A 27723-nucleotide genomic window follows, 5' to 3' on the forward strand; every position below is an offset into this window, starting at 1 on the left:
GAGCGTAACAATTTCAAACAACAACGTACCGAAATACATTTTTTTCGATTTGCTTTGTAAATGGAAAATTTATTTTCAAACATCTCACACGTGCTTTCACCTCGAGTTTTACAGCGAAGTAACTCATTTATTCTGAGACGTTATAGAGGCGTTTCCACATACCGCCTTTGAAACCTCTTATTGAAATGAATTTTAATGATCGTGTGCCACGCTATTCCCCCCTATATTTTTTTCGAAATAAAAGGAAATCCACGGCATTCAGGCGGCTGCTAAATAAAGCAATTTATACAACCCACTAAAACGAATATCTAATTAACATGAAATGCATCGTTTACCTTTACGACGTGTTTTACTACGCCTTCGGTTTCATTTTCCAGATTCGCGTGATCCAACCACTCGCGACTTCTTCCGTCTTTGACCTTTGACACGTCGTAACGCCCAATAATTATGCGTCGTTCGCACACCATCTCGACGATAAAAACGAAACAACCGATCGTTCTTCTACCTCCTCGTAAACGGGAGGGAATACGCGCGAGAGGAACTCCATTCGAAAAGGAGATCGAAACTCAAAAATACCACCGCCCGTCTGGTGACCCCATCGAAACGATATTTTTACCAGCCTTACGGAAAACCAAATCGATCGGATGCAAACTCGCGTACACACACACACGCGTCTCGGTGTATGCGCGATCGACGGTCGAACACGAGGGAGAGAAGGCGTTGCAGTGGATAGTCGCGGTGGCGGGAAGAAAGGGAGGAATATGCCTTACCACCAGCCTTCTTTATAATCTGCCTCGTGGTAACGGAGGGGGTGGTGGATCAGCCGTTTATGACTAGCGGCGGTGTTATATTTTTTCGGCCGGGGAGGGGACGGTCGTGATATTTCAAATTTTCTCATTACACCTCGAGGTGCGAACGATCCCCCTCCTCCTGTATACACGGCGCCGTGCCCTCCCCCTTCTTCAATCTCACACCAGCCAGCCGTCAGAGGGCGAACCCCTCTTGTATTTATTATTAAGATATCGACCGGCTCTAAGTCCCGCCGCCGCGATACTCGAACAGAGAGTTCCACCCTCTTGCGGGGGTAACATCTCCCACCGTCGATGCCAATTCGTCGCTTTGTCGCAGAGAAACGCAGAGGAGTAGGTGAAACGGCTGCCCAACTCGAGAAGGGATATTACAGGTATATTATTCTCCAACATCCTCGACATTTTACGATATATTTTCGGGGAGAGGAAGTGTAACGGATTGCAGTGCGGACGAAGACACTTTTGGGAGGGTCGTCGACCGTCGGTTTGCTCTTCTCTCCAAGCATGCGGAGGACTCCATGTGGCGCGGGTTCCCACGTGTGTGGAGGAGGGGGGCCTCGACAGTTTCAACAGAGGGGCCGAAAGGAGGGGAGATATTTAAGAAATGTCAATACAGGAGGAGGGGACGACAATGCGACGAGTGGCCCCGAGGCATCGGTTAAAAAACGAACCAACCCCTTTGAACTTGCTGTCCTAATGAAAAATTAAAGCCCCTTCTTGAACATCGTTACACTTTCTCCTCCTTTCGATTCGATCTCGAGAGAAGGGGCAGGGTTTTTGGTCGCCTCCATCGTATTCCCTCGGCGAATTCCACGAGGAGGAGGACACACGTGCGAGTCGAGATCTTCTCACGCGCGATCCGCTCTGATAAATCACGATGGGGAGAGAGAGAGAGGGAAGAAGGGAATTCGTGGCGATCATCTGGCGGCGGAACGAAAGAATCATCGATAGTTCGAAGTAAGAGGTTGCTTCGAGAGAAACGGGAGCGTTCGCTGGTCGGATTGGAGGAACGAGAGGATTTTTCTCGGGGATGGTCGCGAGCGAAATTCGGGGCGGGGACAATGGAGAGGGCTCGACACGCGGCGAAAGGGACAGTGGCGGGGGAGGGGAGGCGATTGTTGGAATTTGCATGAATCGATCACGATTGTTTGGCCGCGAAATGAGCGGCGCCAACCACCATAGAGAAATAATTCGCAATCCGCGTACAGGCCGGGCTCGAAATCGAGTTACCGTTTGCCATTTCGATTCTGCTCGGTCCAGCGGCCGACAATGCCCAAACACGACAATGTCGAAAAGCGAATCATCTTTGTGATCCGAGCCCCCTATACTTTCGACTTTTCCCTTTTTCCTCCTCCTCCCCTCCATTAATCTCGTCACCAATCCCACCATTGTTCTCGAATCGAACGCTTTTTTCTCTTCGATCATCAGCCCTTTCGCTCTAAACTCTCTTTATCTCTCTCAAAATTGAATATATATATCTTTGATCGCAACTCCTTCTTATATTCCTATCACGCGTCTATCTGAAAATTGAAAATATATATATCTTTGATCAGTTAATAATGATCCTTCTTAAATTCTATCTATGAAAATTGAAAATATATATACTTTTTCGAGCATCAGCTAATTTATCCATCTGTCTCAAAATAATTTCTCTTCATCTATCTATCTGAAAATTGAAAAGAATATATATATATATATATTTTCGATATAACTCCCTCTTATATTCCTATTATGTTTAATTCTATTTATATATATCTGAAAATTGAAAATATATATATCTTTGATCAGCTAATAACTCCCTCTTTTATTCCTTCCACGCGTCTAAACTCTCTCTCTTTATCCATCTGTCTCAAAATAATCATCCTTATATTCCTATCACGTATATAAATTCTATCTGTCTATCTGAAATATATAATATATATCTTCGATCTGAATAATCTGAATAGTAATAAAATCTGAAATATATATATATGTCTTCGATCATCAGCTAATAACTCCCCCTTTTATTCCTTCCACGCTAAACTCTCTCTCTTTATCCATCTGTCTCAAAATTGAATATATTATTAATCATACTTATATTCCTATCACGCATATAAATTCTATCTGTCTATCTGAAATATATAATATATATATATCTTTGATCATCAGCTAATAACTGCCCCTTTTATTCCTTCCACGCGTCTAAACTCTTTCTCTTCATCTATCTATCTGAAAATTGAAAAGAAAAATATATATATTTTCGATATAACTCCCTCTTATATTCCTGTTATGTTTAATTCTATTTATATATATCTGAAAATTGAAAATATATATATATATATTTTTTCGAGCATCAGCTAATAACTCCCCCTTTTATTCCTTTCTCTCTCTTTATCCATCTGTCTCAAAATTGAAAATATATATATATCTTTGATCATCCTTATATTCCTATCACGCATATAAATTCTATCTGTCTATTTAAAATATATAATATATATATATGTCTTCGATCTGAATAATCTGAATAATAATAAAATCTGAAATATCTTTAATTATCAGCTAGTAACTCCTTTTATATCACGTAACGTAACGTGTAAATTCTATCTGAAAATTGAAAAAAAAAATATATATATTTTCGATATAACTCCCTCTTATATTCCTATTACGTTTAATGCTATTTATATATATCTGAAAATTGAAAATATATATCTTCGATCATCGGCTAATAACTCCTTCTTATATTCACGCATGTAAATTCTATCTATCTATCTGAAATATATAATACACATAATATCTCTTCGATTTGAATAATTTGAATAATAATAAATAATAATGCTAATAATCCCTCCATCCTCTTACATTCCTATTATGCGTTCAATTCTATTCATCTATCTGAAAATTGAAAATGAAAATTTATATATATCATCGGCTAATAACTTCTTATACCCCTATCCGCGAGTTTAAATTCTGCCTATCTACCTCGAAAAGTGAAAATACGTATCTACCCGTTCGAAAAGTGAAATTGCACGTATAAACGAAGAGAGGAGGAGAGGTTGTGGAGAGGAGTAGTTTGTTAAAAAAAAGTAGCAGCTGTCGAGGAGAGATACATGTCGCGCGGAGGAGGACATGTGGGTGGGTGGCTGGTATCGATACCTGTGAGCGGGCGCACAATACGCCGGCTATATTTTTATAGGGCCGCCACGGGAGTCTAATGGGGGGGGAGTAGGAACAGGGATTTGGTATAGACGTCATTGTTTCCGTTCGGCACCCTTCCTTCCTTCCTTCCTTCCTTCCCTCCCTCCCCCCCCACCTCGAGTGAAAACTACCCTTACCCCCCTCACAACGTGGCGCGGCTGCCATTCAAAGCCACTTTTTCATCTCTCCTTCTCCCTCCCTCCTCCCCCTCCGCCACACATAGATTACAATATTACCGCGTAACCCACCCTCGGCGGCGCCGGAACGCGTCCTCTGATATATACGCGCACTTCTGATCATAACATAAATTTTAATGATGGCCGTGATGAAAATATAAGAACGCGGCGATATTTATGACCCCCTCCTCCTCCCCCCTCTCTCCGCGCCGCACTTCGAGGAGGACACCTCCGCCCGCCCTTTCCCCTCGCCGACGCCCGGCCCGTTTAATTGTCCGTCCGCGGACGGACGTCTTTTCTCTCTCGGTTCTTCGTCGCGACAGATGCTCTTCTCTCTCTCTTTCTTCGTTCGTTCGATTATTGCTACTCGAGCAAGACGGGATATAAGAAATAGGCGGAACAACGTATGGTTAATCAGCTCCTGCTCGTTCGGGAAATAGGAATAGGGGAATGGGAGGAGGGGAAGAGAGGAGGGTTTTTAACAAACCTGGCTTTCCCTCTCCACGAGGGGGCGCACTTTTGACGCTTCGCTTCGGAAATCCTTTGATTCCCATCTTTTCGAGGGAGTGGTGGAAACGTCGATGCGCCTTCGCATGAAAAGGGTTCTTCTCTTCTCCTTTCCTCGAGGCTCCCTCCTCCTCCTCCCCCCTCTCCTCGTCCCTGATTGGGACGATAAAAGAGGGCCGCAAGGGACGGCGGAGGAGGAGGAGGAGGTAAAACACTAATTAGTTATCAAAGGGCGGGAAAGGAAGGGTTTGGTGACAAAATAGTAGATCCTGGGGAACGAGGACTCCCTCCTCCTCCTCCTCCTCTTCTCTCCCGTCTTAATACTCTCCCGCGAGGGCCCGCCTATTGATTTTCGAATCTAATCTCCGAATCTCTCTCTCTTCCAGCGGGTAAAGTAGCCGTTTCTCGGAGAAAGAGTGAGAGAGAGAGAGAGATATATATATATAGCCGTGGAAAAACACGTGCAACGTGCTAGTAACAGTCGCGGCCCGTTAAAAATCAAGCTAATCGAATAAACGCGACTTCGGCCATCGGGGGATCAACGCTCGCGTATTCGCGAGCAATACTAATTAACCGAGACGTCCCGTGCGTGGCCCCCACCCCACTCCTGCCCAGCCCAGCCCAGCCCAGACCAGTCCAAGAGAGGCGCGCACACACGCGTACAGCAGCGGCGAGAGGAACGTTGCGCGGCCAACAGTGGAAAATTGCCAATTTTCCCGATAATGAAAATTTTAACCCCCGTCGCGGTTAATTCAATTCCCTTAATTTCTCCTCGCCGCCGCGTCGAAGCCAGCCGCGAAGATTACGATCGCAATCGCGGAAACGGGATACCGCGTGAATTATTATTCGAGATGTATATATACGTATGTGCAAAATATATGCACTTTTGGGACGAATGAAACGATATTTAGAAAAATTTAGAAAAATTCGTATATATATATATATATATATATAGAGAGAGAGAGAGAGAGAGAGAGGTTGAAAATTTTTTTCTTTTTAGAGAAAGATAGTGAATTATTATTCGAGGTGTATATATATATGTATGCAAAATATATGCACTTTTGGAACAAATGAAACGTGGATATTTAGAAAAATTTAGAAATATATATAGAGAGGTTGGAAATTTTTTTCTTTTTAGAGAAAGATAGTGAATTATTATTCGAGATATATATATATATATGTATGTAAAATATATGCACTTTTGGAACAAATAAAACGTGGATATTTAGAAAAATTTAGAAAAATTCGTATATATATATATATGTAGAGAGAGAGGTTGGAAATTTTCTTCTTCTTAGAGAGAGCGAATTATTATTTATAAGGTAAAATGTATCCACTTTTCGAAAGAGTGCAGGGATTTTGGAGGTTGAAAGAGAGCTTTCTTACTTTCCAGAGAACAATTTGTATCATTATCTCACGATCATAACATGGATGTTTAGAAAAATTTGTATATATATATATATGCACTTTTGGAACAAATGAAACGTGGATATTTAGAAAAATTTAGAAATATATATAGAGAGAGAGAGGTTGGAAATTTTTTTCTTTTTAGAGAAAGATAGTGAATTATTATTCGAGGTATATGTATATATGTATGTAAAATATATGCACTTTTGGAACAAATAAAACGTGGATATTTAGAAAAATTTAGAAAAATTCGTATATATATAGAGAGAGAGAGAGGTTGGAAATTTTCTTCTTCTTAAAGAAAGAGAGTGAATTATACACGTATATATGCACTTTTCGAAAGAGTGCAGGGATTTTGGAGGTTGATAGAGAGTTTGCTTTCTTACTTTCCACAGAACATTATCTCACGATCATAACATGGATGTTTAGAAAAATTTGTATATATATATATATAGACAGAGAGAGAAAGAGAGTGAATTATACACGTATATGTAAAACATATGCACTTTTGGAACAAATGAAACGTGGATATTTAGAAAAATTTAGAAATATGTATTTTCTTTCTAAAGAGAGTGAATTATTATTCGAGGTTTGTATCATTATCTCGCGAACGCAGCATGGATATTTAGAAAAATTCGAACGTGTATATAAGGTTAGAAATTTTTTTCGTCTTGGAGAGAAAGGGGGAGCTCGTTATCGCGGCGCAATCCAATTTCCCGAGAAACTCGTCCCGATTTTTCCAATTTCAGATACGGGACGTCCGCGATCTGGAGAAAAATTCCCCGTCGGAGGAGGAGAAAGAGTGACAGGAGACAGACTCGCCTCGTTCAACTCGCTCGCTCTTAATTCCAACTGGAGAAGATTTTTCGAATTTCCCCGATTATTTCCCCCCGCTTCGAGGCGCCTTCCGATTTTTTCGCGATGTGAACCCTTCCCTTCGAGGGGAGGAAAGGCAAATATTTGAAACGCGTATATATCTCTCTTTCTCTCTCTGTCTCTGGCTTCCAAGTTATCTTAATATTTCAAGGTGATTTCAATCAACGCGGATGCTTGGCAAATAACGGGTCGTAATTAACGTGCGTCTAAATAATCTCTCGATCGAGCGAGTTCGTTTCTTTCGTGGAGAGAGAGACGGAGAGACTTTATTAAAGGACTCTTTCTCCTCTTCCTTCTCGATTCTTCCGATTTACCGTATGCTTGTTATTCCGCGCAGAATATTTTCAGGACGAAGAAGAAGGAGAGCGGATCGATAATGACGCGGGAAGGGTTTTCAAAAGAAATTTCGATCCCCTTCGAGGTCGCCTTTTCGAAAAGAACTTTTTAACTCGACAGAGTCTTTGGAATCGTTTCCAAAATGCGCTGGTTCCAACGACGATTAAATTGAAATTGGAAGGCTTTTTCAAATTGTAAAATTGTTTATTCTTCGTTATGGAAGAGCTCTTTCGAGGGGTGGATTTCCAATGATCGATAACTGAGAAGCCTTATCGCTACGATTTTTTTAATTGAACGGGGATTTTAGAAAACGAAATTAGAAATTGGAAACATCTTTATGGAAGATAGATAGAACAGGAATTTCGAAAATTGTCTTATTCTTATCACTATGTGAAAATATCGTCCAAGAGTGGATTTCCAATGATTGAATTTCGAAAACGTAACAAAATTGGGTATTGAATTAGAACTTGGGCACGTGATTCGCACGAGATCAAACGCTACGACTGGAACGCTCTTTCAATGATCGGGATAAAAATAGTCGAACGAGAAAACGCGACAAAATTAAGAATTGGTGCATGTTTGTTCTTATTATGGAAGGCTACTTCTCGAGGGGGATGGATTTCCAATGATCGATAGAAGATTATTGAATTTCGAAAGCTATATTATTCTTATTGCTACTGGAAGATTTTTTTAATTGCAGAAATTTAAAACAGAAATTTCGAAAATAATTGAAACGAAATTGACATCTTCACTGGAAGGCTCTTTCGAGGAATGGATTTCCAATGATCGATAGAAGATCCTTGAATTTCGAAAGCTATATTATTCTTATTGCTATTGGAAGATTTTTTTAATTGAACAGAAATTTTAAAAAACACAACGAAATTAAAAATTGACTTATTATTATCTTCGTTATGACTTGAAGGGAAGGCTCTTTCGAGGGATGAATTTCCAATGATCGATAGAAGATATTGAACAGGAATTTCGAAAGCTCTATTATTCTTATTGCTACTGGAAGATTTAATTGAACAGAAATTTCAAAAATAATTGAAATGGTACACGTTTATCTTCACTGGAAAGCTCCTTCGAGGAATGGATTTCCAAAACTATATTATTAGATAAAAGATCATTGAAATTTCGAAAACTATATTATTCTTATTGCTACTTGAAAATTTTTTTAATTAAATAGAAATTTTAAAAAACACAACGAAATTAGAAATTGGCTTATTATTATCTTCGTTATGATTGAAAGGCTCTTTCGAGGGATAAAGACAATTGTACAGGAATTTCGAAAACGTAAATTAGATTAGGTTTGAAATCAAATCGCGTAATAAAAGGCGGTAAAAAATCGTTTTCCAAGAACGAATTTCTAATGAAAACGAAATTTAGGAATTTAGTACGAGATTCGTACGAGATCGAACACGTTTGTCCTTACGACTGAAAGTCTCTTTCGAAGGATAAAGGAATTTTAAATTTTAAAACAAAATTAGAAATTAATCATGTTTGTTCTTATTACGATTGGAAGGCTCTTCCTTTTTTTTTTTCGAGGGATGGATCTCCAATCGAACAAAAATTTTAAATTTACTTACGTTTGTCTTTATTATAACTGAAAGGCTCTTTCGAGGGATGAATTTTTAATCGAACAGGAATTTTAAAACGTAAGAAAACCAGGAACCGATACATATTTGTCTTTGCTATGACTGGAAGACTCTTTCGAGGGATGGATTTCCAATGATAAAGGAATTTTAAAACGTAAGAAAACCAGGAACTGACACATATATATATCTTTACTTGGAGGCTCTTTTGAGGGATGTTTCTAATCGGACAGGAATTTTAAAAAAATCAGAAACTGACACATATTTGTCTTTACTATTATAACTGGAAGCCTCTTTCGAGGGATTTCTATAAAAAGAAAATTTTAAAACGCGAGAAAATTAAAAATTAGCACACCTTTGTCTTTACTATTACTATTACTCTTTCGAGGGATGGATTTCCAATCGAAGAAAAATTTTAAAACGTAAGAAAACCAGGAATTGACACATTTATCTTTATTATAATTAAAAGGCTCTTTCGAGGGGTTTCCAATGATAAAGGAATTTTAAAACGTAAGAAAACCAGGAACCGACACATATATATCTTTACTGGAGGGCTCTTTCGAGGGATGGATTTCCAATGATAAAGGAATTTTAAAACGTGAGAAAATTAAAAATTAACGCACGTTTGTCTTCACTATTACTAGGAGCCTCTTTCGAGGGATGGATTTCAAAAATTTTAAAACGTAAGAAAACCAGGAATTGACTCACGTTTGTCTTTATCATAATTGAAAGGCTCTTTCGAGGGGTTTCCAATGATAAAGGAATTTTAAAACGTAAGAAAACCAGGAACCGACACATATTTGTCTTTACTATGACTGGAGGCCTCTTTCGAGGGATGGATTTCCAATGATAAAGGAATTTTAACACGTGACAAAATTAGAAATTAGCACACGTTTGTTCTTATTACGATTGGAAAGCTCTCTCGAGGGATGGGAGGGAAATTAAAAACTATCGCTACCACGAGCCTCCTTCTCCATGGCTGAATTTCCAACTAATAAAAAAATTTCGAAAACTCGAGGAAATTAGAACGCGTTGATCCTCGTTATTACGAATCCTCTCTCTTCCCCTCTATAACGATCGATAAAGACGAACGATTTCGCGATCGAGATGAAAGGGTCGAGGAAAACGGGGGGAGATATCCTTATCCCATTATTTCGATCTCGAGCACGGGAGATCAAACACGTTCATCCTGACCGTCGGGCGCGCGGAATCACCAGGTTAAACGATAAAATCGTCCTCTTTTCGAGGAATGGATTTCTAATGATTGATAAAGATAATTAACCGGTGCTGCCTCCGCCCGACCCCCTCTCCCAACCCTTTCATTCCAACCCTTTGAAATCCGCCGGCAGAAGCGATTTTCCAACCCTCCTCCCTTTCTTCGAGACCGTGTTGCCGCTTTCCTCCGCTCCTTTTGACAAGAAAATCCGAGCAAGGAGTCCCTCTCCCCCTCGCCGCTCGATAGACCAACTCGCGGCCTGTTATGCCGATCGTTGCTCGGGCGCTCGCGATAGCGCTCGCCGCCATCGATCAACCCGGCGCTTCGCTCGCTTCTTTAAACGCCTCTCCCCTCCACTCCTCCCGATCGATCGTCACCGCGCCTCTATCCTCCGATTAAATCGTCGTCCGGATAAATCGACGTTGCTTTGAGTTAGCGCGGAAGGAGGCGAGACGTTTTTCGAGAATTCGTGAGAATAACAGCTTTACTTACCTAATTGCCGCCCTCTCTTCCCTCCCCTTTCGCCGCGAGTATTAATTCGCTTGGATATTATTTCGCCATAAGAGACGGGCATTGGACGTTGTTCGATCAAAATTAATTAATACTCTCTCCTTCCTCTGTTCCGACGACTCTGTTCTGAGACAGGAGGGGGAGGGAGTCTCACGCATGCGGAGACGAGAGAGAGAGAGGGATTTTCGGGATGGAAAGGCGAGATCCGGGAGGGAAAAAGGGGTTAACGGGCGAAAGGTCCGGGATAATTACCCACATGGCTGGTTAATGCGTATTTCACTTTGATCAAGTCTGTGTTTTTCTTCGTTCCGCCCATCACGCCCCCGGCTGCTGCGCCCCGTTCCTTCCACTCGGCCCGTCCGTCCACCTCTTACGTCGTCACCGATGCCCGCTTTCGTAACCCCCCTTTTGTCTTTGGCCCCGTTCGCCGTTTCGTTTTAATTATTTTAAACCCGGCCCCGCGAGCGTCTAATTTCCGCCCTCCGCGAGGAAAGGGGGAGGGAGAGAAAAATTCGATCGCTGTCTACGCGTCTCAGCCACCCCCTCCCCCTCGAAAGGTTTCGAGATGGTAATAACGCGTATTCGGGATTAATTAATTAATTAATTAATTAATTAATTAATTCCTCCTTCGTTTCGTTGGCGAGCCGCGCCTAATTTATTAAGTCCCCCGCTAATGATTCGCGAGATCGAATAATTAGGTTCGTTATCACTATTATCAGGGAAAGATAAAGGAGTTGTGACTTGGAGCGACGACTCGAAGAATGCGACCGCCGGTAATTAATCCAACGGCGGTATAATAAATATCGAGTGCGGGTGAGGGGGAGGATCGGGCTCCTTTTTTCCCCCCCTCCTCCTATCTCCGTTAAATTGAATTCGCTATAATATAGCCCGGCGCCGATATGCTTCGCCTTCCCTGTCTCTCTTTTTCCTCCTCTCTTTTCCAAGCACCCTTTGGTCGGTGCTCGAAGCGACAAACAAGCTCGATATATATATATATACGAAGCGAAAATCAAATGAAGATTAAGGCCTGACTTTAATGAGAAGATTGCCTCCGGGGGTGGGATCGCGATCGCCCCCTTACTCTTCTCTCGTCCAAGGGAGAGAGTGTTTTCTTTCTCCCCTTTTTTCCAAATTCCTCCTCCGAATTTCTCCTTCGTAGCGATAATTTTATCACTTTCTTCCTCCTCCACGCAGATAGATGTACCGTGTCCAAATTTTTCCATGAGATGGATTCACAGATAGACAGTTAGATAGGCAGATCCCAAATTTTTGCACGAGATAGATAAATAGATAGATAGATAGATAGATAGATAGATAGATAGATAGAGAGAAAGACAGAGAGAGAGAGAGAGAGAGAGAGAGAGAGAGAGAGATATCCCATGTCTAAATTTTTGCACGAGATATATATATATATATATATATAGGTATCCCATAACCAAACTTTTGCACGAGATAGATATATAGATAGATAGGTATCTCATATAAATATAAATTTTTGTACGAGATATATGTATATATATATATATATATATATATATAGGTATCCCATAACCAAACTTTTGCACGAGATAGATATATAGATAGATAGGTATCTCATATAAATATAAATTTTTGCACGAGATAGATATATATATATATAGATAGGTATCCCATGTCCAAATTTTTGCACGAGATATATGTATATATGTATATATATATCTTCTTCTATAATTATATATATATATATATATATAACTTTTGTACGAGATAGATATATAAGTATCTCATGTTCAAATTTTTGCACGAGATATAAATATATATATATATATATATATCTCATCCTATAATTATATGTATATATATATATATATATATGGATGGATAGATAGATAAATAGAGAGAGAGCAACGAGCCTTGGAACATGTTGCCCTTCGAGTCGACGAAATTCGAGCTGCTCTCGTATATATTATTATTCATAGCTCGCTTCTTTTTCTCTTCTCTTCTTCTCTCTTTCTTCTTCTTTTTTTCGGGAATGGAACGGAACGGAGGCTCGTGTATACGCGTATTTTTTCCACGGGAGGAAGGAAATCTCCCGCACAATTATTATTATTCGAAAGAGAGGATAAGGAGGGGGGGGAGGTGTGGAGGTTTCCTAAGCTGAAAAGGGGGCCTTGTTCGCGAGTATAATAATAATATAATAGCCGCCGTTTCATTGTTCTAATTATTCGTCGTGGCACGATTAACGCGTGTATGCGCGACAAGTATGCGGCGTCCTCGCGGGAAGGGAAGGGATACTCCCACACGCAGGGGGGGCCACGCAGGGCACAAAGCGCGTCAGCCGGGCACAATGCGCGCCATCTGACACTCAATTAACGAGTTAATGCGGTACCGTTGATAATTAAACAAATACGCGCCCATTTTTTCCTTTTCTCTCTTCCCTTTTTTCTTTTTCTTTGCCCCAATCCCATCCGCCTTTCGAATGTACATACACGTATATATATATATATATATATATATTAACGCTCCTCGTACAACCAACAACTCGCCTCGTATACCACTTTTTCCCTCTGAATTAATATCGAAAGCAGTCGCGTATTTTCAACGTCGAATCGTAACTAGGATGATGAGACGACGAAAATCTCCATTTCTAGAAGGATATTCGAGAAACGAATAATAACAATAAAATCCACAGCTGTCTCAGACCGACCGATTATTGCGCTACCGGAAGCGGATGTGTGAACGCGCAGGGAGGGGGGTAATGAACGTTGTCGCCGAAGAATGTCGTCGGGCCTTGCATCCGTCCCTCCTTTCTTTTTCTTTCAATCTCGAAAATTCCTATCAACTTCGTTTCCCAAAACGTTCGTTACCGCTGTTATTTTTCCGTTTATTTGCTGTTCGCGAGAATCGTTCCACCGGTTTCGCGAAAGAAGAAAAAGGCGGCATTTCGATCGAACGGGAATTTTATCGCGGTTCCGATTACGATTAAAGCGGTTTGTAATCGGAATCGATGCGGTGATCGAAATTATTCGGATCGAATGTTTCGGTGGACCGTAAACACATCTTTATGAACATGCACGTAGAGCCGTTGTATACAGCGTGTGTGCGCGCTAATAATGTGTTATGTCTTTGTCGCGAACGATATCGTATCGCGTTTTCTTATCAGCTTCGATACCGCTATCGGCTCGAATTGTTCTCGATGCTGCGAGCCATTGCACCGGAAGTGCGCTACTATTCCTCTTTTCCTCCCTGCGATCCTCCTTCGACCTCCTCCTCCTTCCAGATCCCAGCGAGCAAATTTCGAGGATCGCGCGATACCGAGTTGAAAAATTCAGAAATTTCCATAAAAATCTCCTCCTGTATACATATACATATATGTGTATAGAGAGAGAGTAGAGAACGAGTGAAAATCGAAAGGGAGGAAGAAATGGTTCGATCGTTCCGGGAACAGATATTCGATTATTACGATACGTGGTGGGTTTGCCTGGGTGGCAGGGACCCCATTGCTCGTTATCAGGTCGGTATGACACCTAAACATCGAGGAAGCAACATCAAACAACATGCCAGCCTATCTTCTCCCCGGTATAAACACTTTTGAGTATTGTTTTCCTGTCTCGAGATTATCTCGTTGGCCGATGACCGAAATGTGATCCTTGTGAGAGAGCCAATAACCAGGAACGGTAGTTCCGAACCACGAGTTTCGATAAAAATAAACAAGAAAATTCTACTCTGTTTTCCACAATTATATTCCTGCGAGTTGAATCGATCTCGAGGAGTAGAGAGAGAGAGAGAGAGATTTGATAAAATCTAAGCGAACACGTAAACACCCCGTAAATTTTGCCGAGAATTCGTTTCGCAATTCGTTTCGAGGCTCCCAGTTGCTCGTGAAATTAATTGGCCGGGTAAAACGGCGTTCCTTTAAACGCGGTAAGAAGCGTCATTACACGTTCGCAAGATGGCCGGCTGTCGTCACCGGCCGCCACTTGGGCAACCGGCGCGAAATTCGTTTTACTATGAAAACAATGCGATTCTTACGCGCGCAGCTGCGCCGCTAATTGCGGGACGATTATCTCTCGGATCGCCACCGATACGGTTCTCGAAAGTTTTTCGAGATCGGGTTTAAAATGCAAAAATTCTCCGCGCGCGAGAAAGGCGAACTCTGTGAAAAGAAGGAAAAAAAAATGTTACGAGAGTGCAATTATTTGGACGATTATACTTGGATCGTTGAAAAGTTTTCGTCATCGGGCGGCGATGATCGTGGCAGACGATCCGTGCGAGTTTACGAGAGGAGAACGTCCGGTAGCGGGTCTCACACACAGTGGCCCAAAGAGCCGAAACATCTGTTTGACATCCCTGTTTGTCAAGGCGTGACTCGCCACTTGCGCCGCTTCCATACAAAAAGGGATCCGCTCTGGCCTTCTTCGCGATCGATCTATGAACTGCGAACCATTCGCGTCCAATTACGCGTGAAAATCGTAAACAATCGCAGACAGATGGCTCGGAAAGGTAACTGTTTCCTTCTTCCTCCTCTTTTTTCTCCCCCTCTCTCTCTGTTTTCAAATCCCAGACATCTCTTTGTTTCTTCCCTTTCTTTTCTCGAATCGCGACGAAGGGTCGAACCTTTTCGTGCTATTTACACGGCCGATAATACAGTTTCCAACGATATACATATATATATATATATATATAGAGTTTCGAAAGTATGTATAATATTTGTTTTGAGAAATTGTGGGAATAAAGATTGATAGAAGGGTAAAAAGAACGCGAAGAAGATTCCTTATTGATATGTTTAACACGGTAACGTGTCGCGATATTGCATCGCCGTGACTGATATTACACACCTCATCAGCCTAGTACCGACAGGCTGACTTACCGTTTCTCGTGAATCACCCGTGTGTAGAAACATTTTTTTTTCTCGTCGTGAATTACTGCTTCTCCGCTCAAAGTTTTTCTTGGCCGATAATATCGCGAGAGAGAGAGAGAGAGAGAGTATGAAGAGAAACGTCAAGTTCGTGTTGAAAGAATTGTAGAAAAAAAATTGGAAATGCGAATTCGAATTTTGAAGATCGTCGTTACACAATTTAGACGGTTTGTCTGGCACACTAACTGAAAATGAATTTCCATTGTGTTCCACTCACGCGGATCACTTGTTGCTCGATCCTGCGTGGGTCAGGACATAATACTCGCTCGTAACGTAGCTAAAATTACGCTTTGATACATCCTAGAGCTATATTTAACGTAACTAGATGTTACGGTGTGTAAAAGTCAATCGAACGAGTAATCTAATTTTTGGTGTAAATTTTTTCGTTATATTTTTGCTCGCTCGTTGTTTTAAATCGAATAAAAAAAGTTGACGAATAAACGCGTTGAAAAAAAAAAGGAGAAAGAAAAAGGTATTCTTTCCTCGAGTATCTCGATCGACGATTTGCCCCGCAAAACAAACAAAATTAAATTTCGTTTAAATTATCGTTTAAATTTATATCGTGCATCCGTGATATATTGGTACAGATAAAAAGCTGCTTATTTAGATCATCCGAATTTAACGCGATACACATACAGTCCAATTGTTGGCAGTCACGTATTATTTAGAATTCACGTTATATTTCTCCGCAGGTAGTTTTACCTACTATCTCGAATAACGCCCCTTTGATATATCAAATGGGAGCTTTGTTGTCTAAACAATTTATTGTCTTTTATTGAAATAAAAACTGTCGAGGATGGCTCGGTATCGCAGCAGGGGCATCATAAAAATATTTTTAGACGATTCCCGGCCAGGGAGAAAATGTTAGGGAACCGGCCTGATGATCGGAACGAGAAACACGTGCAGTCAATACGTCTCGAAAAATACGGGAATCGAATTTTTGGAACTTGAAAATTAGGACCGCGTGTATTTTATGCTTCCTTTCTTAAAATCTCTTCCATTCCAAATAATCGTATCGTCGATACGACAAACCTTTCTTTTTTCAATCTTTGCGCATCACGCGTCTCGCGATATTCGCATTATTCGAAAACTTCCTTTTATATATATATATACACATATATATGAAATAGATATATACATAAGAAAGAAAAGAAACGGAGACGGAATTTTTCCAATTCCCTTTCCACCTCGTTTCATCCTAGATCGCGATTACTCCTCGAATCGATTCGATCGTCTCGTCTCGTCTCGTTCTCCGGTAGCCACCACCTCGATCGAGCCCCCTCTCCCGAAGCCTCGAAATGTGGCGTCGCCCCGCGGAAGTGGGACCCGACAGAGGGATCCCCGCAGCCTCCACCGATCCGAAACGCGCCGTCGAGCCGATCCGCTCGTGCCCCCACCGTTCACCGCCGCGCCCCCCTCTCCCCCCTCCTTTATTCACCATCCGGCACCGAGTTTCCCGCGGTCAATACTTTCACGGCTGGATATAAAACGGTCGCGATAAACGTATCGAGATAAAGCGGCGCGCTATCATTGGCCAGGCCCCTCCGCTCTCGCCCCCCGCCCTTATCGCCCCTCTGCGCTCAAGAATCCCGTATTTGTCCGGCGCGGATCGCGAGTCGCGAGAGAAAGAGGCTGCTGCTGGTGCTGCTGCTGCTGTTGCCGCCGCCGTCGCCGCTGCTATTCTACCTCTCGCGCGTCGTCGTCGGTGAACCGGCAACCGTGAAAGTAAGAAAGAAAGAAAGAAGGAGAGGAAGAGGGAGAGGGAGATAGTATCGCGTCTTTCTCACGTTCCCCTCGCCTCCCTGGACTCGATCGTCTTGGACTCGATCCGAGTTCGATGCCTAAGCGGCGCGGCGCGGGAGGGCGGAGGCGGAGGGGAGAGGGAAAATCGAGCGAAAAAGAGAGAGAGAAAGATGGAGCGAGGATCCGCGGCACCGCCCCCTTTTTTAACCACGCCTACCCTCGATATAATATTATATCCACCGTGTGACCCCCTCCCCCTTCCTCCTCCCGCCCAACCCCCCTACGACGCGGCGAGAGACCTGTCCCGCGGGTTTCTCTCTGTACGTGCGAGCAGAGGAGATACTCCGGCCACGTTTATGTGGGACGCACACCGCGGAACGATACAATGCCCACGTTTCGCGCCTCCTTCCGTCCAGGGATGCTCTCCAAAGGGAATCCTTGCAGATTCGTTCCAATTTCCAACCGAGTTTCCGATATTCTTTCTCCCGAACGCGCGAGAATTATTATTCCGTCCGGTTATTCCCACGCGTCTATTAAGAATCTTCCTGCAGCGTTCGTGCGTTTTTTTTCGTCTTTTTTTCTTTTCTCTCTAGAATTTTCGGGGGAGACAAAGTCGAAGAGATCGGCCACGCTCGTAGTTTCCCATGTGACGCGGTTGATGCACTCCGGAAACGTATTTCCCGGGATTCTTAACGGGGAACGTGATATACCGAGAGTGTTTTTCCACTTCGACCGTTTCTAACCACATCGACGCGACCGCGTGATCGTTCGAGGATAAACTCGAGAAGGGATTGGTTGTTTTGAAGGGACGAACGTCGCGTCATTGGGAAGCACTTTTTCCTTCTCTCTCTCTCTCTCTCTGTGTAGCGCGATATATTTTTGTCGGGAGTGGATATTTTTGCGAGCGCTTGAATTATTATTACACATCCATCCGAGGAGGTTAAATTTGCAATTTATCGTATCTTAACTACGATTTATATAATTGGAAGACTGTCACGCGACGAGTCGATATCAATTGAGATTTAATCGCCCGTTTAGTTATCTTTAACCAATAAATAATTCGACGATAATTTCCCCGATCGGATTATTTAATTGGTTAACGGAGATCGCGTTGATTTCGTTGATTTATGCATCCGAATAAATATCGAAATTCGATCGATTAGAATCGTAACAAATTAAATTCCTGTTTTATAAATTTTGGAACGGTGACAAGATCGGGAGAATATTTCTCGATCGAGGGCCGAGAAATTGGCCGAGGGAGAAAATAAATCATTTCTATACGTACTGTCGTGCTCGATCCGCCAGCCTCTAAACTCGAAGACATCGATCCCAATACCAGAATCGATCCATCCGTTGCTCGGACACGTAGATATTAACGCGACAACCGGGTAGGAAACACGTAATTTCGCGTTCTTGGAGGCAGGGTTTACGTAACGCCGGGACACTGTCACGGTATCTGTGCTTGCACTGCTACAATAACGCCGTATCGGCGTTCCCTTTTATTGTCTAAACGATAAGAACGGCAGATTTCTCCATTATATATTATATATATATATTATATATATATATATATCGGAATTCTATCTCGTCCGCGAGATAGAATTAATCGATTGTACACGGCATATATTGCAACTTGTGAATCACTTGCTCTCCCCTTGTCACTGCCAATCCCACATTGTTACATTGTTGCGAACTTTTTGCCCGCGATGACAGCCCTTGTATCCACGTCCACCGACCACGACGAATAATATTCGTTTCAAGGAAAATAGCTTTCCTTTCACCCACTTTTTCCCCTCCCCTTCCTTTTTTACATTTGCATCGTAAATTTAATTAATCCTACATTATTGCTCGCGTATTTATCGTTTCCTCTCGTGTCTCCTTCCCTTACCAACCCAAAAAGAAGAAAAAAAAAAAAAGAAACAAAAGGAGAAAGAAATTGGCAAGATCGGCCTAATTGCTCGACAAGTGTAACACGTGTCATCGCGAAACGAAATTGCAAAGTAGCGTGCACGGGAAGCGAACGAGAAGGAAGAAAAATAAGGTAACGAGCGCGTATATGGGCACGAAAAGCCAAACAGGTGGAATAAGCAGGGAAACAATCAAACGGCCGATTAAAGGGCAGCCAAAGTGATGCGGCCAGGTATCGATAAATCGCCAAGCCGAACGCGCGATAATCGCGTTAATCCGGCGCGCATCCGGCTGATGGGATTCCCCCTCCTCCCCCCCGGTTTGCCTCGTGCAAACACGCTGCCGCGTGCGAGCGGACGGCGGTAGGCGGGGGTTGGAGTGGCGCGTTCGATTCCACGTTTTTTCCCCGTTTTTTTTCCCAGCCGCGGGGCTGAAACGGAACGCCACGTGGTCTCCACGCGTGACGCGCTCGCATAAACGCGTAAAACGAAATTGCGCGCGCGCGGTTCTTTTTAAATTTCCGACCGTTCCATTTCCCAATCGCCGTAGAAACTCCAACCGAATCCGGCATCGCTTCAGAGATGTATTCGGTCAATATTGATCGTTCAGAAGATATTAGAGTATCGCGTGGTCTACGAAGTTTCGTTAGTACGTGTAGTGAGCCGCATTCTGTTGTATCTGTTTCGTGGTTGCCCTCCGTTACTCGATCGATCCGTTTCGAGCAACTTTTAAACCGAAAAATCTCGCATGTTCCACCCGTGGAAAGAAGAGGTTAATTCGGCAAGAAGATTGAAACGACGGTCTCGATGCATCAGCGTGATATAAAAACGTTCTTCTGTTCGAACAAATAAGTAATAATTTTACTTCCAATCTTCGATTAAATAATTTTCGTTACATCTTGTTACGACGTTCGAACTTGCCTCTTTGTCAACGATATCGAGCAATATTTCGCGAAATCGTCGACCGATTCTTACGCAATAAGCGAGAGAAAGGAAGGAAGAAAAAAGAGAGAAAGAGGAGAAAAAGAGGAAAACGGTTCGAAATTCGAAAGATTTTAGCAGATTTTCTTCACTAAGGGAGACGACGCTTCCTCAAGTTCATGGCTGCGTTCAGAACACGATCCGCGAACGGACGTGGCATGGAACCATGGAACGCGGAGGGGATGCATTCTGACGCGTGATTATGCCACGGAGGTCAGAGGAGGATCTATGCCTGACTGCACCTCCGCCATTGCCGGGCCACGTATCTTCCACCATCGCGAAACCGAAAGCGTCTCTATTTCCCTTCTTTTCCTTTTCTTCTTTTTCGTTCCGAATACATAAAAATATATATACATAAAATATTTGCACACGGATATTCCCCGCCAATTAACGCCTCTTTTTTATCGTCGCGCACACGGACGCGTTTATCTCAAGGTTTCTCGCGAGAGAGACGTCTCTTCGGAACGATTTCTCGTCGAGCGACGATACCGAGCGATTAAATCCGTCGATGGATCGATTTAGATGGCGAGCGAGCACGCATGGCAACCGGATTCCTTGAAAAATCGAGAAGTCTAGCCGCGTATCTCTATCTGTCCATTGTTTCCAAACCTGGGAACCTGTTATTCTTTTTTTAACCGTCTCGATTATCAGTTAGTAGCGGTTATTAAAGGAAAAAAAAAAAAATCCGCGAGTCGGGAAAATTTCCAAGCTGTACTCGTCTCTGATCTTTCGATGAACGAGGAGGATAAAAATTGGAATCGTGTTATTATATATACATTATGGATTTATAAAAGTTTTACGACATAAATTGTGCGAGCACGTTTTACATTGGAATGGAAAGACAGGTGTTTGTAGGTCGGATCCGATCTCTTTCTTCTTAATTCGCTGCACAGGTGTGTATCTCGACTACTTTCGCTTTTATTGCACGAGGATTTTGGCACAACCGTTCCGTGCCTCACACACACACACACATGTATATAAAACACGTATATACGCGCGCTGGCGTCCGTCATCGTTTTTCTAAACACGTAGCACGTGGTCGGGACACCCGCGAAGGAATAAAATGGGAGGAGAATGAGAAGAAGTGGAGAGTCTGTGCCCCCTAACCTCGATTCGTCCCTGAGAAAAGTGGCCTATTTTCGAGGGGTCTTTTAATCACTCCTCCTCGAACAAGGGCAAAGATTCGGCGAAGGAAGAAGGAGAGGAAGGCCGCGGCGGACGAGTCGAGGCGAAAGGGAAATTATTCAAAGTGAAGGAAAAAAGAGGAAATACTTTTGCCGAGCCCTTGACACGGAGGAGCTCAAGTGTGGAAAGCCACTTCAAAAGCCACGGCCGCTAATTGGATTTACAACGAGTTAGTCTCTCCGTGGACCAAGTTTCGAGTAGCTGCTGCGGAGCACCCGCGCCCCCACGCGTGTCTTTTGCGACCGGATGCGTTAGCCCGAGGAGTTGGCCGGCAGGCAAGCGAGCCGCGATCTTTCAGAAAATGAAAAATGTATCGCGAACTAAATAAATATAATGTTCCGTTGGTGAAGAGGAATCTCGCGGTGGAAAAGAATCGCGGCGCTGATTGGTCAACTTCGAAGATTCGTATCCGAATCCCGATGCATCGGCAACCAAGCGTAGAATCCGGGGAATTCTAATCGTAACGTGTAATTTAATCCATAAATGTAATTTCGCGTCCGAGTAGTTAAGACGGTAATTGTATGGATACACGAACAAGCTGGATATTAGAAATAATTTTTTCAACGATTTTGAATATTCCGTATTATACCGCCGCTTCCACTGTGTACAACACGTAGCGTCAGAATTGTCAACAAAGCGTCCCAAGTATACATAGGCGGTCCTAGCGAAGGACGACCCCTCTTGCCCCTCTCGCCGTCCCGCGAGACTTCGTTCCAGCGGCGAACAGCAGTAAGTGGTCCGTTTCCCGTCGATATAATCGACCGGCTGAAACGTGGAAAAATTTGGGGATCGGAGAGGAGCTAATTTGAACACGCGGATCGACACAGGATATCTATGCAAATCGAGCAATTGAGACGTGAGAAAGAATTGGCCTGCGAACTGGTTTTCTTTCTTTCTTTTTCTTTTTTTTTTTTTTTTTGCGAAACGCCACGCGACGCGTGCGAAACCGAAACCTAGGAATTCGATTCGAGGACGCGGTCCTCTCGTCGGTCGGATTCGCAACGGTGAAGGGAACAATGAGGTGATAGGTAATTAGAGCGAGCGTTCGCAACGCATCCAAGGTGAGTCTACTTAATCCTCCCCAGCCGATCGTTTACAAGCGGAAGCAAGCGGTCTGATTCACATTGGCCGAGTAATATCTATCACTCGACAACGTTGTATCCGTATTCAAAATATATACGTGTATATATATATATATATATAAATGTATATATACGTGTATACACGTACGGGCACACGTGTTGTGCGTTCCTCGGCCACGCCACGTTATTTCGAGCGACCCGTTTCTCTCTGGCCCTTTTTTTCCTCGCGGCACTTGTCTCCCCCCTCGGGGATCGGGGAGGGGGGATCCACTTGCTTTCGTTTTATGCGTTTCGGAAACTGAAAAACAAGGAGCCGTCTCCCGGAAGCGAACGCCACCGCTGAAAGTCGTTAGGGACAAAGTCTGTTGCTCGGTATCGGTTTCCCTTTCTCTTCGAATTGAACACTTTGCGCTTTGTCTAAATTACCATCTTGTACGTCGGTCCGACTTTTCTTTAAATATATATATATATATATAACGCATCGTCTCCTCGCGATTCCCTTCGCGTAGCCATTGTTCGACAATTAGAGCGTTATAAGTTGTACGGAGTAGCTCAATTGTGTTCGCCATTGATCCAGCGATTAATTAATTTAATAATCAAACAATAGCCAATAAATATCAATAACTGTCGGGCACTGAATTCGATTTAATATAGCCAACTCGGCCAGATGTAAATCCATTTAATTCGCTCCCATTCGCTTTCGCTGTAATTACCAATTAAATTTACTTGTAAGGATAATTGAATCGTTGGAAACATTCCACGTAAGAAAGGTAAATTATTAATCCGTATCCCAAATAATAAATATTCGTTCCATTCCAAACGGGTGAAGAAGTCAAATTTCCAAATCCTCGCCCAATTTGCGGAAACCGCGCGCGACCGTACGAAAGAAAAAGCGTAAAAATCCGTGGAACCACGTGGTCGCATTCATAATCGATCGAGGAGAAAAGAGGATGAAGCAGCAGAACGGTCGGAGCGAACAAAAGCAGGCGGTTGGCTCGCTCGCGGCGGGATCCCGTTAAGACAGCCGGATGCGGCTTGTTTTCGCGACGTTTTCGCGGCGCCGCTGGCCGCGCCGAAAGTGCAGAAAACCGTGGCCGCGCGAAAATAGCGGTAACTCGGCTTCATAATGCGATGCAGTAGCGGATACGTTGTTACAGTAATAATGCGTTCGCGTATCGCGCGCAGCTACGCACATGCGTGTCACGCGCGAGTCTCTTCTCTCTCGCCGGAGCTCGAAAACAATAGAAGTTTTCTCGCGATGCTTTACTCGATGCCTTTGTGGGTTACAAGTGTAATTAAATTTCAGACGCGTTAGCGGGATCGTTAGCCCGACGACGGGAGAAGGAGAGAGAGAGAATCCATTTCTCTTGCGCGTGTGAAAAAAGGAAAAGAGGAAAAAAAAAAAAAAAAATCATCGATTCATCACCGTTTCGAAAATCAAGCAGGGAGCGACAATGTTGGCAACCGGAAGCACGGTTCGAGCGTTACTTATATCCCTTATCGTCGGCGACCCCATGAGACGGTTCGTGGCTCATTGTCCACGTCCGAAACGGACGGCGCAAGGCCGTATAAATATATATCGGGGCGGCATATCGCTCGCGCGTATATCGTTTCCCCGCGGCTATTCCTTCTCTCTCTCTCCCTCTTTTTCTCCTCTATCCTCGTTTTCTTCGAGGTAGAGAGGGTTATAGCCGGTCGAAGTAGCTACCACCACCACCACTACGGTAGTTGTAATTGGTACGACTACCGTGCCAACGACGGACTTGGACACCGTGGACAAAAAGTGGGGAAAAAAGGTACCGCTATCGACGGGAGAAATATAACATCTCGACGAGACGTATCGTAGTTTTCCCCGTTTTCTTTCGAACCTTTCGATCCGCAACACCATCGTTCGTTGCACATCTGCTCGACATCTACCGGTCCGTTAAGCCAGGTGAGAGACAAAGATCTACGGGATATGCAGAGTTATCTCACTGTGTCCATCTGTGTAGGTCTCGCTAATTTCTCCCCCTTCTTTCTTCGCAAACGTTATCATCATCGGTCTTTACGAGCGCATTTGCATCGGGCCGGAACCGCTTCTGAGGCGAGAGCAGCGCAGCTCGTCAAGAGGAGCACAGGAAGAAGAAGAAGAAGAGGAGGGGAGAAAAGAAACGAAAGAGATAGGGGTGGGGAGACGTGCGAACGGCGTTGCTTAATAACCCGTATACCGATTCGCGTATGCTCGAGATCGAGCGTGTGTCGGTGCGCTCGCGCACACCTTCACCCGCAACGAACGCGAGTAAACGCGGTTGTAGGAGCAGCAGGGGGATACGGTTTGGCTCACCAAGACGTCTGGCGTCGGCGCATAATGCGAGCGGTGCAACGCCGCGCGCGTAATTTCGTCGATTCTAATTGCGATGAGTTACAATTAGAAAGCGCGCTAATTGAAAGCGTTTCGCAATAAGCGATGGCGCAAAAGTTCGCGGATCTTCGGGAGCCGTGTGATTTACTCGCTCGACGTGGGATCCGAGAGACGTAAAATTCTTCCATTTCGAATCGTATCTTTAACGAAACGACGGATTTCGCACCACTTTTTCCACGATTGTCGGTCAAAATTAAATACTCTTCAAAATATTTATTAGTTCATCGTTTACGTAGTAGCAGAGCATCCGCTCGATTGAAACTCGATTGGCGAATTAACGAAAATCGATCGAAGTTGAATAAAAGGATCGGAACAAAACGTCGAATAAGTAAAAAAAAAAAAAATCATTTTTCCTTACGGCAGAGTCGTATTAAGCCGCTAAGCGGTCGGAAACGCGAGAAACATCGGTGTGCGCGTGTGCGTTCGTTTGTATTAAATTAGTTTCTATTCGATTGGTCTCAATGCAACGCTTCCGCAGAGAGTCTAGCGCAGGCACGCACACACGGAGCGAGAGCCTACTTAAAGGCCTGTACGCAAGTATCCGTTTAATACTCGCCTCTAGTGGCGCACCGTCGAACCATGCTGCCGTTCCACGTGCGTGTATATTTACGTGTGCAACACTGGATATTACCGACGCTGCACGTTGCACGTACTTAGCGTACACTCACGGCCGATGCACAGATAACTTCACCGAGTACACCGTAGAAACGCGAGTTACGTTCGAGGATCGCTTTGCTTTACGACCGTTTACGTGCGCCCGGAGAATTCCGCGTGCTGTTGCACGTGTACCAACTCGAAAACTTCTTTTCTCCCCGATCCTCCTCCCCCCTCTCCTTCCTACCGGGCTTGAACGTCGGGATAATTTGTGCTCGATCGCGTATCCGTGTATCGATAATAATTCTCGACTCGAGCGCGACTGTAGGCAGCGTGGCTGAAACGTGAACCAGAGTTGCACGTTTCGTTTCCAACGATTTCCAGAAGCAATCTCGCGATCGTTTGAAAACATTTTCTCAGTGGGAGACGTAATGATAGCGTTCGTTGCGAATCTGCAATTTTCTGCGTACTTAAGTTGCAGGCCTTACCACGCTCGCGCTTGGTAATAGACGTTAGGTGGTTGAGACAAATGATAAAAATGTTCAAAGTGTTAAATGTATATTCTTTCTCGGATGGATGATCCGATAGTCGTTCTTTTCGTTTCGAACGAAGGGAGCGAAAAGAATCGCTCGGTCCAACGACTCGGCTCCACGATGAAAAAATAATTTGAAGGACCGTGGTTTGATCCCGCGTTACGAGGTAACAATTGTACATGATTATTCGATATTCCAGGGACTTTTAGCGCGCCGCTAACTGTTACCGATTGCAGTAAATCGTACAAGCGATGCCCACACGACGCCACGATAAATTTCCGCGAGCGCCGTACGTTCGTGAATCACGTGCCGCAGCTGCTATTGTCTAGAAAGAAGAAACTCGGTCTGGCGTGACGCGATTGCACCGCGTTGCGATAAATTTTCCATCGTATCGCGATGCCCTTCCGAAACGATCTCTTCGCGCTTTCGACGGTATCCATCCATCACCGGTACATCCTTCTCTCTCGCGCGTGAATTAACAAAAATCGTATAATCGGTTGGTGGACGAAGAAGAGTCGCGGCTTGCGCCGGCCGTAAATCCGGGTAAACTGGCGCGTCGACTTAACCTCAAATCGAATCACGAACGACGCACTTGGCAGCGCCGCCAGTGTCACGGATGCTAATTAACGTTTCGCAAGTTTCCGCGACAACGGTGCAGGTGTAATGCGTAAGTGGTCTAATGCGAGCAGCAAGTTGGGCGAGACGGACTCTCAGGTTAGAATTGAAGCAACTTTTCGTCGAAACGATAAACCGATTTGCCTGGGCTGCGTTAGTTAGCCAGACACGGGACAGCCATATTCGCGCTTCGGCCATTATCCTGTTTCGGACGCGACTGTAATTAAGCCTGTTTCCGGGGATTAGGCGCTCTCTCTCTCTCGCTCTATCTGTCCCCACAACTGTTCCCTCGGTCGAATTCTCTTTCTTTTCGGCCCGAGTCCATTACCGGCCGAGAACAGTTACCGGTTGGAATAGTTTCGCGCGAAATCGTGTCTCCCGTTCTCCTCGTTGAGGCGACTCCATCCGGTCTTTCTCTTCTATTTATTCATTCTCTTCTTCTTTCGGGGGTTCCTATCGGTTCGGATTTTTTTTATTCCACGGTTCAGAAAAATTGTTCCCGGGGAATACGAGCGTGGTTAGAGGATGCGTCTCGAGGATTTCCCATGTGTGTCGCGGGTGTTGCCGCGTTTCCTAGCGGCGGGTGGTCGAAAGCTGGCATCGCGGCCAGTGGTTTCCAGCGTACGGGGCCCCCCTCCCCGCTCCCTTTCCCCTCGAAGCGTTCCGTCGCAGGGACGGCGATCGATCGACGGGCCGCGTCTTCCTCATTAGGAGGGATCGTGGATCGATTTCGTAGGTGCTCTTTTGACGCGGTCGCGGCTTGCGATCCGGTCCTAAAGTGGTGACGCAACGGTCGAACGAGACCCCAATAGGTCGAGATGAGAGCCATTGTATGGCAATCTTATAATTTAGACAATCACCGATCAATTGAATGGGCCTTTACTACTGCTATACATGCAGCGCCCGTACACCGGCGAGAGTGAATGATGAATGAATGAAGGGACAAGACCGAATGAATGGACAGATAGTTGGCTCCGCTTAAACGTTCGTAAATAACCGGCCGCTTCATTCAATTACTTTCAATCGCTTCGAGCCAATAGATACAATTTAGAAAAAAAAAGAAAGAAAGAAAAGGAGTGGAAAATAAGAAAACTCGGAGTTGCCACCGGATAAAAGAGTCTCGTCCAACGCTCCCCGATTGTTCTTACGCAGTTTTACACCGTTTAAGTTCCTCTCCTTTTT

At 44.0% G+C, this 27723-nt stretch overlaps 1 protein-coding gene across 11 annotated transcripts in view; it reads right to left on the minus strand.

Moving 5' to 3' along the window:
• Positions 1–27723, minus strand: part of LOC107999169 (homeobox protein cut) — a 98986-nt gene that overhangs the window by 55798 nt on the left and 15465 nt on the right. For 2 of the 11 annotated variants that reach the window (XM_062076878.1, XM_062076876.1), the window contains exon 1: positions 18529–19156. The exons of the other annotated variants lie outside the window; for them this stretch is intronic. In XM_062076878.1, coding sequence (XP_061932862.1) covers positions 18529–18567 — 39 coding nt within the window. In that variant the 5' untranslated portion in view covers positions 18568–19156. Of the gene's footprint in view, positions 1–18528; positions 19157–27723 lie in introns of those variants that run through there. 11 annotated transcript variants of the gene reach the window in all.

The sequence above is a fragment of the Apis cerana genome, linkage group LG6 (genome assembly GCF_029169275.1).
Source record: "Apis cerana isolate GH-2021 linkage group LG6, AcerK_1.0, whole genome shotgun sequence".
Classification (NCBI taxonomy): domain Eukaryota; kingdom Metazoa; phylum Arthropoda; class Insecta; order Hymenoptera; family Apidae; genus Apis; species Apis cerana.